This window comes from Physeter macrocephalus, chromosome 20 (genome assembly GCF_002837175.3).
Source record: "Physeter macrocephalus isolate SW-GA chromosome 20, ASM283717v5, whole genome shotgun sequence".
NCBI classification, from domain to species: domain Eukaryota; kingdom Metazoa; phylum Chordata; class Mammalia; order Artiodactyla; family Physeteridae; genus Physeter; species Physeter macrocephalus.
The window spans coordinates 111746821-111763568 of NC_041233.1; the positions used below are offsets into that span (position 1 = coordinate 111746821).

The window sequence follows — 16748 nt, forward strand, 5'->3', positions numbered from 1 at the left end:
GATATCACAAAAAAAGAAAATTACAGACCAATATCCCTGATGAACATAGATGCAAAAATCCTCAACAAAAAGCTAGCGAACAGAACCCAACAACTCTTTAAAAGGATCATACACCATGATGAAATGGGATTTATCACAGGGATGCAAGGATTCTTCAATATATGGAAATCAATGTGATACACATTAACAAATTAAGGAATAAAAACCATATGATCATTTCAATAGATGCAGAAAAAGCTTTTGACAAAATTCAACACCCATTTATGATAAAAACTCTCCAGAAAATGGGCACAGAGAGAAATTACCTTAACATAATAAAGGCCATATATGAGAAACCTACAGGAAGCATCATACTCAATGGTGAAAAACTGAAAGCATTTCCACTAAGATCAGGAACAAGACAAGGATGTCCACTCTCACCACTCTTATTCAACATAGTTTTGAAAGTCCTAGCCATGGCAATCAGAGAAAGACAAGAAATAAAAGGAATCCAAATTGGAAAAGAAGAAGTAAAACTGTCACTGTTTTCAGATGACATGATACTATACATAGAAAATCCTAAAGATGCTACCAGAAAACTACTAGTACTAATCAATGAATTTGGTAAGGGTGCAGGATACGAAATTAATGCACAGAAATCTCTGGCATACCTATACACCAACAATGAAAAATCAGAAAGAGAAATTAAGGAAACAATCCCATTTACCACAGCAACAAAAAGAATAAAACACCTAGGAATAAACCTGCCTAAGGAGGCTAAAGACTTGTACTGAGAAAACTGTAAAATACTGATGAAAGGAATCATGGATGACATAAACAGATGGAGAAGTATACCATGTTCTTGGATTGGAAGAATCAATACTGTGAAAATAACCATACTACCCAAAACAATCTACACATTCAATGCAATCCCTAACAAACTACCAATGGCATTCTTTACAGAATTAGAACAAAAAATTTCACAATTTGTATGGAAACATGAAAGACCACGAAGAGCCAAAGCAATCTTGAGAAAGACAACTGGAGTTGGAGGAATCATGCTCCCCGACTTCAAACTACACCACCAAGCTACAGTTATCAAGACAGTATGGTACTGGCATAAAAACAGAAATATAGATCAATGGTACAGGATAGAATGCCCAGAGATAAACCCACACACCTATGGTCACCTAATTAATGACAAGGGAGGCAAGAACATACAATGGAGAAAGGACAGCCTCTTCAATAAGTGGTGCTGGGAAAACGGGACAGCTACATGTAAAACAATGAAATTAGAGCACTCCCTAACAGCATATACAAAAATAAACTCAAAATGGATTAAACAATTAAAAAAATGGGTAGAAGACCTAAATAGACATTTCACCAAGGAGGACATACAGACGGCCAAGAGGCTCATGAAAAGATGCTCAACATCATAACATTAGAGGAATGCAAATCAAAACTACAATGAGGTATCACCTCACACCAGTCAGAATGGCCATCATCAAAAAATCTACAAACAAATAAATGCTGGAGAGGGTGCTGGAAAAGGGAACTCCCTTGCACTGTTAGTGGGAATGTAAACTGATACAACCACTATGGAAAACAGTATAGAGGTTCCTTAAAAAACTAAAAATAGAACTACCATATGACCCAACAATCCCACTACTGGGCATATACCCTGAGAAAACCATAATTCAAAAAGAGACATGTACCACAATGTTCACTGCAGCACTATCTACAATAGCCAGGACATGGAAGCAACCCAAGTGTCCATCGACAGATGAATGGATAAAGAAGATGTGGCACATATATACAATGGAATATTACTCAGCCATAAAAAGAAATGAAATTGAGTTATTTGTAGTGAGGTGGATGGACCTAGAGTCTGTCATACAGAGTGAAGTAAGTCAGAAAGAGAAAAACAAATACCATATTCTAAAGCATACATATGGAATCTAAAAAAAAAATGGTACTGATGAACCTAGTTGCAGGGCAGGAATAAAGATGAAGGCATAGAGAATGGGGTGGGAGCGTGAAGCGAGAGTGGCATGGACATATCTACACTACCAAATGTAAAATAGCTAGTGGGAAGCAGCAGCATAGCACAGGGAGATAGCTCGGTGCTTTGTGACCACCTAGAGGGGTGGGATAGGGAGGGTGGGAGGGAGGCTCAAGAAGGAAGGGATATGGGGACATATGTATGCATATGGCTGATTCACTTTGGTGTACAACAGAAACTAACACAGTATTGTGAAGCAATTACACTCCCATAAGGATCTATTTTAAAAAATCATTGTTATGTGTCTTTGATGATTTATACTAAGGCTATTCCATTTTGCATTCAAGACAGCAGAGTAAGTAAGGGAAACAAAATTGTCCATTTTAAACCTAAAACTTTATGGCTAAACCAGAAATAAAAGGTTAAGAATTTTGAAAATAATAAGAATTTGTAAAATACGTTTCTTTTGTTCTTTATCATTTGCATTAAGCTTTATTTCCATAATTTAAATTCCCTTATATCACCATTTGTACAGCTCATCTGAATCCCCATGAAAATGTCTAATCAATCGTGGGATTATGAATGAGAACATTTTATCAGTTTCTTTGCCTTCTATATACAGGCCACATAAACTGCCAAGATTTAGGATTTAGGATTGTAAACCTAAACAGCCTGCAGGCTGTAAGCAGGTCATGGGGTTCTGGCCAATGGGGCTCACTCCACTTCTATTTAAGGCAGCCACCAGTCAGCTGTTCCTGTAGATATCATGCATGACAGCAGGCCTGGTACTGCCAAGCCTTCCTGCTTTTAAAAGAAACTAGAATCTATGTTCTCTACATGGAAGTCTATCAGCTAAAAAGGAGATTCGTTCTGCAAAAGACCCTTTGAAGAGGATGAAAAGATAAGCTACAGACAGACAGAAAATATTTGCAAACCATATGTCCAACAAAAGATTAGTATCTAGACTATGTAACAAACGCTCAAAACTCGACAGGAAAAAAAAATAGAAAATGGGCAAAATATGTAAACTAACAGTTCACTGGAGAAGATATACAAATAGCAAATGAGCACATAAAACGATGTTTAACATCATTAGCCATTAAGGAAATGCAACTTAAGACCATAATGAGATATCACCAGCTATTTATCAGAATGGCTCTTTTTTTTTTTTTTTTAAGTCTTAACACCAAATGCTGGAAAGGATGCTGAGAAATTGCATCACATGTATATTGTTTGTGGGAACATAAGGTGGTACAGCCACTCTGTAAATCTGTTTGGCAATTTCTTATAAAACTAGACATGCAATTATCATATGGTCCACCAGTTACTCTCCCAGGCCTTTATCCAAGAGAAATGAAAACCCATGTTCATGGAAAACCATTCACAGCACAATGTTGATAGTAGTTTTGTTCTTAAGAGCCACAGACTGGAAACAAAACCAGTATCTTTCAACAGACCAATGGTTGAACAGTGATACATCCCTGCCTTGGAAAACTCCATGGCAATGAAAAGGAACCAACTACTGATACACACAACCACTTGGATGATTCACAAAGGAGTTGTGCAGAGGGAAAAAGCCAATCACAAAAGGTTACACAGTGTAAGATTCCATGTATATGATATTCTTGAAATAACAAACTGATAGAGTGGAGAATAGCTGAGTGCTTGCCAGATGGAGGTGGTGTGACTACCAGGAAGACAGCACAGGGAGACTTGTGGTGATGGGGCTGCTCTGTGTCTTGATTGTGGTGGTGGTTTTAAGAATCCACACAGGTGGGCTTCCCTGGTGGCGCGGTGGTTGAGAGTCCGACTGCCGATGCAGGGGAACCGGGTTCGTGCCCCGGTCCGGGAAGATCCCACATGCCGCGGAGCGGCTGGGCCCGTGGGCCATGGCCGCTGAGCCTGCAGGTCCAGAGCCTGTGCTCCGCAGCGGGAGGGGCCACGGCAGTGAGAGGCCCGCGTACCGAAAAAAAAAAAAAAAAAAAAAAAAGAATCCACCCAGGTGATACAATGGTGTAGAACTACACACATGCACACACACACATGAGAGTGTGTAAAATTGGTGAAATACTAAAATACTCTGTGGATTGTCCCAAAGTCACTTTTCCAGTTTTGAGATTATGCTATAGTTAGAGAAATCGGGTGAAGGTCCAAGACCTCCTTGTAGATTTTACAATTTCCTGAAAATCTATGATCATTTCAAAATAAAGGGGTATTTTTTGTTCTTGGTAAAAAGAGAAATTGCCAACTAAGTAAAAACCTTTGAAAGACAAGGTAGAGGATACATGACAGGTGTGCCGGTCTTTAGAGGGTCACCTGTGATGCAGGTAGGTGTGAGTTCACCACCCTCTCACCTGAATCGGAATGCTTCAAACAGCATCTTGTCGATGAGACTTCCCTGAATAACTGGAGGAAGATGGGCATTTCCCTCCTCCCTCAATCTAAACAAACAGGCAGCACCCATGCTTCTTACATTTTCCCTGTTACTGAACACACTAACTACTTCCCTTAAAATCAACATAAATTATCAGCATTATCACTATTTGATCAACATCAGTTCATTTATCTCTGAATTCCTCCTTCAGTGAGGCAGCTTTATCCATCTGGGCAAACTGATTTCTCCCTGAAAGCTGAAAGTCAAGTTCAATTTTACAATTCTGTGATTCCATAAGCACACCAATGAAAGGACTTAATCTGAAAACATTTTCAGTGTTCTCCTTACACCTTTAAAAATGTGTTTTAAATAAAAGGATGAGGCTTAAGAGACGTGTATCTTTTCTGAATTCCCCTTGATGTTCTGAGTACTTGATTTTTAACTCCCGACTCTCCTATCTATCTTTATATCAGGACTGATTAACTTAACTGGCCGACTTAGCTTCCTTGTGTATAGAATGGAGGGCTTTAATTTAATTCATAAAGGAGCTACCATGATTAATTAACTTAATCCTTAGAGCTTCTGATTGAAGTTACTCACTAGCAAACATTTGACCATATAAAATAATTAAATTACAACGAAATACCAAGTCCCTCTTCTAACTACTACTGGAATTATGTACCTGTACCAACACACAAACACCAATAGTCCCACAATTCTCTAGTTTCAGAGTTGTTTTCACCCAATTATATGGGAAGATTAAGTTATTTTATAAAATTTGATAAAAATGTATGTGATATGTTGGGCTTCTAAAAAATAAGTGATGGAAATGCTGATGTACACTGTTCTTTCAAGTCTACCATAATCTGTAGGTTGTTTTCTGTTCACTGTTTGTAATAAAAGAACGCATTCTCCAGTCGTTTTGCAAAGTGAGTTTGCCCCTTTAGTTAATCGATTATGCTCTATAACTGTATGCTGAACCCATTTAAAAAGGATTTTACTTCCTACTAGGGTTACAGTACAATTGAACCATCTATAATCCAATCAAGCTATATCTTGTTTCACATATTTTAATAATCCTTTTTTTCTAGTTACTTAAGAAATTATACGTGTGAATGGCGTGATAAATCACTGATGCACCACCTAACCTAGCCTTGCTTCTAGTCACCAGTGATGCCATTCTTCCCAATGGATCTAGACAGCAGTTCCCTTCCCAGCAAGATTTTCCATAGCACTTTAAAAGATATTTTAGCTCCTGCAGTGACAAAGGCCTATTTAGAAACTGCAAGCATAATTTACTTACCTGATTTATGAAGCAATTTGTACAATCTACTATATTCAGGCTAGATGGGAATGGATCTTTGTTAAGAAAACAAGGATCTTTAACAATTGCAGAATTTCATATTGCTACATTTTATGACGGAACAAAGCAGATTAGGGCAATTATCCTTCTGTTTTATTAAACCTTGATACAACTGTTAGAGGTTAATGGGGCTATATTTTTTCCACTGTCTAAGTCTGCTCTAAAGCAAGATCTAGGGCACTTAGTACCAGAAATCCAGCACAGAGAACATCAGACACGCCTTTTCCTGCAGCAGTTTTACAAATCACTCTAGTCTACTACCATTCAAATAAATCACCCATTAATAATAGAGCAATAAAGTCCTCTAAAAACAAAACCTGATGATGGGTGGCATTTCCAGCAATTTAGTAACAACCTTAGTGACTATAACAATATTAATATGAAACAAAATGTGGGTTTTTTTTTTGTAACTGGGTAAAGCAAATCCTGTTAATTTTTGCAGATTATTCAAGTGGGGATTCATGAAACCACGTTATATCCAGTTACCTGGGAAAGTATGCGGTGATGAAAATGCCAGCTGGAAATTATTTCTGGAATAAAATTTCAGAGGTGGAAAGCACACAAAGCATCATCGATGGCTGATGAGATTAAGGGACGTGGCATGACTTCTGTTCCCTGGATAGCTTGTCTTAGAAGCCTTATTAATGGAGTCACTCAAGGTTCTTAACAGCCTCCCTCCATTCTCCTTCCCTCATCCCATCTCCCTCACATCCACAGCCCTCTTCAAGCACCAAATCTGGTGTAGCAGTTGGAGAATTGCAGGGCTGGCTTTCACTGCAGTTCTTCAAATGCCCTTTCTAAAAGCCAGCATGCCCTAGTCATCAATTCAGGAACAAATGGACTCAGCCAGCAGTGGTAGACAGGAAAATTAGTGTATTGTAGAATATTTTCGGACCTCCTAGAGCACAGAATCTAGACTGACAATGAGATTTTATTGCCAAATGCCGTCACCTTGTGACAGAAATTTGAAAAAGATTAATTTCTCATGGTTTTAACGTTTCTTTCCATGCAGTGGGCATAATGATTCTAAGACTATAGTACTTTATTGTAATCGACCAGTTATTTAATTATTTGTGCCTTGGTCATATACTACATATAATTTTGATAATAAGCATGATTTTCTCTTAACTACTGCCAAGCACATGTCTATAAATGAGAGGTTCAAGGAATTCAGTCACTGACGAGGTGTAATATAGAAAGCACGGGGTCTTGGCTTGCAAAGGACCTAATTTAATGTTGCTTTACACCTTCCCTGTGGATTCTGACTTTTTATGGGTTGATCTACTACTATTCTGAAAGCTAATAAATTTCTCTTTTTACTCAATGCTCAATAAGGATTGCTATCTTTATTACAGCACTCATCTGATAAATATTTACATAACCTGAAATACCAGTAGACTGTAATTTCCTCTAGGGAAGGAACATATTTTGAATATCTCCATGACAGCTATTTGTCTTTCCTCAATGTGTGACTGGTGAATGCATGATTAAGATGTGAAATACAAAGACCTAACTGAAGAAGAGTATGACATCACTTTGTCACACTTCTTCAGGCCACCACAAAACTAGGAAACTCAGTCGTTCAATGGATAAATGTTTATTGAGCAACTGCTGTGTGCCTGAGACTCTGCTGAGTCCTTGGTAGATATCACTGAAGAAGGTAGACAAAAATATCTACCTTCAAAGAGACTGTATTCTAGTGGGGGGAGTGGAAGAGACAGGAAGTAAATAAGAAAAAAAAATATATATATATACTTAATATATTATTTATACATTATATAATACATTATATGACATATAATATGTATGTTATACAATATATTATATTGAATATATACATCATACATCACATAATAATACTTAATATATTATTTATACATTATATAATACATTATATGACATATAATATGTATTATGTTATACAATATATTATATTGAATATATACATCATACATCACATAATAGTATAGAATGCACACCTTACATACACAATATTACACATAATGTTCCCCCATACACACCCCCATTCATATAAATGCACACACTAATATACACACATACATACAAAAATAAGCATGATACATATGATACACTATGATAAGTGATACAGAGAAAAGCAGAACAGGTAACAAGAGGGGGTAAAGTGATGTATGGGCAAGGCGTGTGCAAGTTAGCTAGGGTGACCAGTGAGAGCCTACAGAGAAGGTAATTTCTGAGAAATGATCTGACGGGAGGGAGGGATGACTGGGGAGACCAGTTCAGACAGGAAATAGAGGAGAAAAGACTGGGGTGGGAGTGTGTCTGAGATCCCTAAGAAAGAGCCCCAAAGCTAGGGGACAAGGGTCAGAGGGAGAGGGGATGGGGTGGGGAGGTAAGGAGGTCCTGTAGGTCTCTGTAAGGAATGTGGGTTCATTTTGGCTGTGATGGGACGGCGCTGAAGTGTTCTGAGCGGAAGAATGATGTGATTCTATGGATATTCCCTCCTGATCCCTCTGGATGAGGTATGGAGATCTCGACTGCAGGGAAACAGGCAGAGACAGGAAGATGGGGTGAGGATGATGCAGTAATACACCTAAGGACATTGGTGGTTTGGCGGTAAAGAGAAGCGGTCGGCTTTCGACACATGCTGGGAGGCAGCAGGCTGGCTGGTCTCTGGGGGCAGGGGTGGCGCCAGCCTCTAGGTCCCTAACAGGAAAAGCAATGGCCTTTTTCTGAGACGGGAAAGAGATGCCTATCATACGTGGGCATGAAAATCTTGGGTGGGCAGGTGGATATAACAGTCTGGAAATCTAGAGAGAAGTCTGGGGTCATTAATCAGACATGCCTCTTTCTGCTCTGGGAGTGGATCACACTGAAACTACTTTCCAAATGTTGAAAATTATTGGGATGGCTTGCCTTTTCTTTATCTCTCATTTTTCCCCTACTAATAAAGATTAATGGTTTCTTTTTTCCTTTTCCTTAACTTCCACTAATCCCTGTTTATGGAGAAAGAATTGAAAGGAGAGACTTTTCCTGGGCTGAGCCCATTTTTGGCTGACAGGAAGGGAAGAAATTATGCAAGACATAAGATTAAGCTTTTTTTTCCCCCTCTTAGTACAATGGAATATAAGTAAAAAGAGAATATTACATACTATTCCATTTAAGAGCAAATATTCCATTTGCTCTTAAATTATCTCAAACATAAGAAAACAACGACTATGAATGCAGCAATTTTAGTGACAAGTGGATAATACAGTATGACCCAGCACAGGTGCGAAAGTCACTTATTATGGTCTATTTTAGAAAGTGGATTAATGAGTCACACCATGTTAAAACGATAAATCAAACATTATATCATTAGGGTTGCATCTTTAACTCTTTAAAGTCATTAAGGCATCATTTTGCACTGTTGTCCAAAAAGTGGAACTACAAAAGTTTTAAAATGTGCCCTTCCAAATAATTATGTCCAAGACAAAAGAAAAACCAGAGAAAAATGGAACTATTGTTATTATAAAATACAATATTTGATCAATTGCTTTTCATTAACAGGGCTATTTGACAACTTTGAATAAATATCATTCTGTTTTGCTTCTCGCATTTTTTTAAAGGTAGGAAAAAATTGCCCATGGAAAAAAAGGCAATGAAAGAAATGGTTTACAGTCAAAAGTAGAAGAATCTTAGGGTCATTTATTTCGTAATGGTCTGTTGTTGTTTTTTCCCAAGGGTTTATAAGACAATGCATTATACTTTTCCATTTTTCCACAATGTTTAACTTGGCTTTACATTAAATGACTCTGAACCCAATGTCCTATCCTGCTTGGGTATAAACTGTTGTCACTGCAAATGCTTAATACACCACTGTGCCATCAATTTATCTGAGTGAGTTACAACAAATCAATACTGAATTTGTAAAGCCATTGGTCTTTAATTTTACATGGGGAGAACAATCTCTAGCTGGAAAATAACAACCAAGGTTTTTGCTTGCCCTTCCCCCTACAGTTTTATATTTTGGAGTTAGAAGGGCAGTAATGGATTACCTACCCTCCTGACTCTCACACTTAGGTTGCTAACATTGTATTCTGTGGAGAAGAATGTCAAGGAGAAGAGGAAGAAAGTCATCTACAGTTACCACCATTTAAAATGGGTGGTAATGTAACAATCCTATGTTATCGAGAGGTTCCAATCCCAGAAAAAAGAGAAGCCCTCCATCACTCAGTGATGAAAGAAAGATGGGGGGGTCGACTGAATTTATTCCAGGTGCCTTTCCTGCTGTATGTTGCCCAATTATGCTTCAATCCTTTAAAGCTTTAAATAATGAGACATTTAGAGCATTATGCACAATTAATACCTTAATTATCTTTGTGTTTTCCTGAAAACATCATTAATCAGTAATGAATGAGACTGATGAAAAAACCAAACTTGTAAGTCATTTCATTCTAAGAATTAACATAGGAAATCACCCTCACTGTATAGATGAGTTGAAATATCTCCACAGCCTTCCACATCACTCCACCCTATGTGGTTAAGTTGATGCATGTTAAGGACTAAAGTGAACTGCTAAGGGTTAATTGGTAACATGAAATCAGGGCAGGATGGAGGAACTGACTGACTTAGTGATGCCAGGGCAAAATTCACAAAGGATTCATCAGATTCCACTGAGAGGAGTAAAAGAGAAAATCTGTAGGGCTTTTGCTCCACAATAATGGATATTTTTCCTTCCTTCATTTATTTAATCAGTAAATACTTGCTAAGTGCTGGCTAGCCTGGGCTATCAGAGGATGAGGAAGTGTGTGATTCAGTGTGGGTGTCAGACAAGAAGCACTGCCCAGAGGAGAACTCAGCTCTCAAGCGGCTCACTGTGGACCAAACATATAAATCAAAGCAGATCTAGGGAGAAAATGGGGAGACATGCTGAGAATAGGCTGGAATCCGGGACTGTGGGATACAGGCACCACCTATCCTTCAAATAGAACAATGAAGAGCTTGTTTTTAATCTATGTACCAGCTACTGTATACCGGTATAAACTTTGTTAATGCACTAGTCACAGAATCCTTTCTTTCCCCTGTTATAACACACGATACACATTCCCTCAATTCAGCTCTGGAACGACCTAACTGCTGTGATCCTGGCAGTCCTCCATCACTAAACTACAAGTTCCTTCTGGTGGGCTGTGAAACCCTTCCCTCCCCCTGCCCAGGGCCTCCAGCTCTTTCGCAGCACCTCCTAGACTCCCTCCTGATGCTTAGGGGACTGTCAGGAGGAGTTAACCAGGCTTGCTCCTGAAATTGCACGAAGGCGTGGCTCCTTGCCTGGTCTAGTGCTTTGTTTTTAACCATCTGGATCTTTTGGTAGAGTTTGCCCTCAGTGGTTCACCAAAATCTTGACCGCTCTCCATCATCTTAAACAGGGTCTGAACAGGAAATAAATGCCACCCTCGAGGAGAGTAATGTACACCAGTATTCCTTACAAAGGGGCTGCTTGTATCCGAGTACACCTAGAGATGCCACCAGGGGACACTTGGAACAAGGTTAACAGTCAAGCTCTTATCACCCCCTGGGCTGGAAGCAACAGGGGAGAAAATGAGCCCTGAAAGCCAGAGGGAAAGACCATTGTAGGGTCAACCCCTTTGAGAGGAGCTGTGACCTTTGGCTTCTGCACCTTCAAGCACAGCCAGCTTGAGGGGATTTTGCAAAAGTGATAAATACCCGGACCTCACAATCATGCTTCCCTCCAATCGTCTGCTGGGGCTTCTTACTGGCAGAACACAACCCACAACCACAAAAGGACAGTTGTTTTTTTTAGTTTCCACATATAAGTGATATCATATGATATTTGTCTTTCTCTGTCTGGCTTACTTCACGTAGTATGATAACCTCTAGGTTCATCCATGCTGCTGCAAATGGCATTATTTCATTCTTTTTAACAGCTCAGTAATATTCCATTGCATATATATGTACCACATCTTCTTTATCCATTCACCTGTCAACGGTCATTTAGGTTGCCTCCATGTCTTGGTTATTGTAAACAGCGACAGGGAGGGATAGATTGAGAGTGTGGGGTTGACACATACACTACTATATTTAAAATAGATAAACAACCAGGACCAACTGTATATCACAGGGAACTCTGCTCAATACTCTGTAATAACCTAAATGGGAAAATAATTTGAAAAAGAATAGATACACGTATACATATAACTTAATCACTTTGTTGCACACCCGAAACTAACAACATTGCTAATCAACTATACGCCAATCTAAAATAAAAATTTTTTTAAAAAAGAGGACAGTTGTTGCCGTCATCCATTCCTGTCAGGTTGTAATTAAATAAGCTTCTCACTGGTGCTTGGTAGCAGACACAGTCTTAGATTAGGAGGTAAAGGGATAATTACACAGCCTTTGCTGTCACATTTCTTACTCTGTGAGGCATCTCAGGAAGAAGACTCATAAATAAAAAATGTCTATATGCAATGAAAACTACCAAAACAGAGATCCAAGTGAGGTGGGACGATAGCTAACAGTGGCTGTCAGACTCTACACTAAGCATTTTTTGAGTATTTGGTTATATCATTTTCCAAACCCTCAGGTGGAGGAACTGAGGTTCAGGGCAGTGACGTACCCTGTGTCAGAGAGGCCTGTATGCTTGAATTTAACCTCGAGAACAGCAGAGGCTGTGGTCTCCAAGAGAAACCCGGCTCTCAGGGTAAACCAGAAATACAGAGAATACAGTTTATTGAATGGCGTGAAAAGTAACGAGGCCAATACCAAAGGCACCATATTTAATATAAATATTGAATAAATAAATTAGCTAATCTGTGTATAAATGATTTAGTAATAGTGTCAGTAACTGACACGTCTTCAGCAAGTGTCACCACATGTATAAAACATGAACATCACCTTCATGTTCCCTCTCTCACCCCCTCAAAACGGTAAGGGGTTCATCACTTCCTAGGTGAAGGCTGTGTCCTGGGTGAGGCTTTAGGGGCCTGTGTTCTGGGCTCACCTCCTATGAGGAAACAAACTATTTCCTAAGATCTTAGAAAACAAGTTCAATGCTCTGGATATCTCCTCCTCCGGCAAGTAAGATCCCAGCCGTTTAGATCCTTGGTTGACCTACTATGAATACAGTCTTTATGTCTCCTGTTTGTGTATGGAAAGTTCCTAACAAGTATGGCTGGTGGAATGCCCACTATATGCTGTATACTGAAACAAGCAGTTTACAAATACCTTGCTTCATCTACTCAAAAAGAATCATTACCATTTTACTTTTATAAATGATAAAACTTGGACTTGAATACGATAAATACTTTTACAACTATTGAATCCTTGTCTCTCTAGCTTCAAAGCCTATGTCTTTTTCTCTATGAAGCACTTAATTCAGTTTCCTCCGCCACATCTTCTGCATAAATAACATTTTACTATTTAGTACATTGCTGATCTTAGAAGGCATTCCTCATTTCCTCTAATGATTAATTTTCAAGTCTAACAAAAAAATAGTTTAATACTGCTGGGAGAAAGGACAGAACACTTTCTAACACCAATGAGTTACGACTCATTTGTCAATTTGTGTTCAGATAAGGACCCAGACATATTCTTTTCATAAAAAAAACTTCTGCCTGAATGTTCCACTAGCAGATAAATTTGATGTCTACTTGACTGCTATCAGACCTTATACTGATTTGATGTAAGGGTTCACCTGATATGTAGTTCTATGTTACTGTGGATCATTTCTGCAAGGTTTTTAATCCATAAAATATAAATTTCAAAGTAACTATACATACCACATCCCCCATTCTATTGAACATTCCAAACTAATGAGAACAAAATATTAAAACTTTATTTTAAAAGAATGACCTCCTTTCTTCCTGTCCTCCAGTAGTTTTGTCCTTCATTATTTATAAGTCCAGTTTAATTGGAACAATACTGCCCATGATTATCCAAAAAGAGGTACAATGAAAACAGGAAGTGCATTTACAGGTTGATTTGTGTGTATGTGTGAGAACTAAGGGCCTGAATTGCATTCAGAGACTGAAAGATCCCCCTTGAATAGACTGTGTGACATGTCCCCAAAATTCATATCTTGAAGCCCGGACCTCCAAGGTGATGGTATGTGGAGGTGGGTCCTTTGGGAGGTGATAGGTCATGAGGGTAGAGACCTCATGAATGGGCTGAGTGCCCTTATAAGATACCGAAAAGGTGATCTCTCCCTCCCTCCACCTTACGAAGATACAATGAGAAGACAGACTACTGTCTGTGTTAGGAAGTGAGTCCTCATCAGACGCTAAATCGACCAGCACCTTGATCTTGGACTTCCCAGCCTCCTGAACTATGAGAAATAAATTTAAATCACCCAGTCTATATTATCTCAAAATGTCTAAGACATACCTGTGTCTGAAGCCTACATCCTAGGGGTCTGGGTTTACCTCTCTGTCCTCCCCACGTGCCAGAGGATAGGGTCATTATACAGAGTCGATGGACTATCGTTACACAGGCAATCACTAGGAAGCCATAAAATAGGGATATTAAGAAAGCAGCGGTAGGTCAATCTACAATGTGATTTCTAAATGATTGTTATTGTTGTTTGTATTTGCTTTTTAGTTCTAATGTGGTATCTGTCAGGGACAAAACCTCACACACAAGCCCAACATATTATGCAGATAAAAGGAGAGCTGGTTGATCTGAGGGTGCTCCAAGTGACCTCAAGCGTCCCACTACTGCTAGCGGTGGCAAACCAAATAAAATACACAGACCCCAACCACTGGGATTCTTCACCAAGAGAGCAGGTCAGCAGGAACACCACAAGAAGAGGTCACCAGGAATGAACAGAAAAGGTACCCCAAGAGGCTGAAAATTTTAAAGAGAACATAATGCAGGGGAAAGAACCACCCTGGAAATAAACCCACTTGAGAATCTCAATGGAGCCTTCTAATCTGCAGTGAGCAGGATAGGCAAACCCACAGTGAAACTGTGACAAAATGCAGAGGTTAAGAACACAGGACTGGGGGAACAACAGGAGGAAACAGCTAACCGTGCCTGGAGAAGTCAGGAAAGGGTTCCAATGGTGAGGCTCTAAGACCACCTGGGCTTCTGCATGCAAGGAAGGCGGCGAGGACACTTCTAGCAAAGGCACACATGACACGGTCTACTGGTCCTTTTGGCTAAATTATGGTGAAGGGTGTTAAGGAAGAGATACCAGAAAAGGAGGTGTCAGGGGACACTTTCATTCATCCAACAGCTATTGGCCGAGTGCCTACTATGTGCTGGGCACATCCAGATAGAACCCTATACATGTGGTCTTCATATTCTGGTTTTCTTTGAAGGGATATAGATGTTGCCTGGAACTATTTTATTCTTTAGTCCATGGATGATCAAGAACATTTTAATAGGAGAATGACAAGACAAGACTCCTGTGCCCCGAAGATCAATCTGGTATGTGTGGTATATACTAGAATGGAAAGAGAAACTGGGATCAAAACACCTGAGAGTGGAACAGCTGTTTAACAGAGAAATCTGGAAGGTCCAGTCTCAGTGACTGATGAGGGTAGAGAGCAAAGACGGGTTTGAGATGCATTTAGGAGATAAGATGAATACACAGTGTAGATTCTCTCTCCCGGCAAACACTGTGAAGGTAGGAAAGCAGAACGAGATGAAGTGGGAAAGGCAGTTTACAGAATTACCTCTCCGGAACCGCTCCCTCTAATGGATATATCAATCCTCATACAGAAAGAAAGAGGACTTACAGACGGAGTTTTTATGGCTACTGTCCTTGCTGGGAAGCATCTTGACTCCTCTTGACTTCAATTCAATCGCCTTTTTCACTGGAAGAAACAAAATAAAACCATTATCAGGTATGACTCAGAGATATATCACAAGATTGCGTTTTATCTTCACAGCATTTCCAGTCATAACTGCTTTCTTACCAACCCCTGGAATATGGGACGCATTCTAAGGGGTGAATGATGCAAAGCAAATGAAGTATAAGAGCCTGTGAATAATTAATGCAAGTCTATCAACCAGCAAGATCATATCTTATGACAGCAGTGTCAGAAGCTAAAAATAGTATGTGGTAGGATTACCATCTACACCCAAAGCTGCTTACCACCAGTGACGGCAAATTCTACAAATCATTATCATTTCGCTAAATGACCCAGCAGACTGCTCTCTCAACTTACGTGCAGTGACTAGAGTTTGCTAAATTTGCTACATACATGAAACATTTCGAAGAAAAATGAAATTTATTCATTCATTCACTCATCTAGTCATTTAATCACTCAAAGTTTAACAAATATCCACTGATGGGAAGCTAGTAGGAGGAAATATTCTAAATGTGGGTGATTAAATGCTAAGAACACCAGTACTTACAGACCCTCGTAACCTACAGGCAATATAAAAAATGTATGACATTGGTTTCTAAAGTCACAGTTCTCAGGCTTTAAGTTTCTTGACTTTACCAGGTTCTGCATTAAATGTTTTAAGAAGTTCCACTTTTGTGGTCATTTCTGGGGAAAAAAAGTGGGAAGTCATTTGTGGGAAGAAAATAAATAATAATATTTTAATTTAAAATTTTGTTTTGAATATTAAAATTATACCTTTATTAAAATTAAAATATTTTAATTTAAAGATTTCTGATTTACATATTTACATACGACTTACAAATATGGACCTAGAGTAGCATGAAGACCTGGGCTCAAATCTTTGCTCACAACTTGGCAGCTATGCGGCCTGTGCAAGTTACTTAACTCAGAGCCTGTTAACTTATCTGCAAAAGGAGTGTGATGGTTACTTTTTATGTCTGCTTGACTGGGGTCCAAAGTGCCTAGATATCTTGTCAAATGTTTTCCTGGGTGCTTCTGTGAAGGTGGTTTTTGGATGAGATTAAGTTTAAAATCCACAGACTGAATAGAGCAGATTGTCCCCACTCCATGTGGGTGGGCCTCATCTAATCAGCTGAAGACCGGAATAGAACACAAAGCTGACACTTTCCTGAGTGGAAGAGAATTCTTCTGGCCTGACTGCCTTCATACTGGGTTATATATTTTTTTCAATTTTAT

General features: G+C 39.1%; 1 protein-coding gene across 1 annotated transcript in view; it reads right to left on the minus strand.

Annotated features, from left to right (window-relative positions):
* Positions 1 to 15685, minus strand: part of CSMD1 (CUB and Sushi multiple domains 1) — a 611399-nt gene extending 595714 nt beyond the window's left edge. The window contains exons 1-2 of the mRNA XM_028481319.1: positions 15618 to 15685; positions 15438 to 15515 (exon numbers count right to left, since the gene is read on the minus strand). Of these exons, the coding sequence (XP_028337120.1) occupies positions 15438 to 15477 (40 nt within the window). The 5' untranslated portion in view covers positions 15478 to 15515; positions 15618 to 15685. The remainder of the gene's footprint in view (positions 1 to 15437; positions 15516 to 15617) is intronic.
* Positions 15686 to 16748: the final 1063 nt, after the last annotated feature.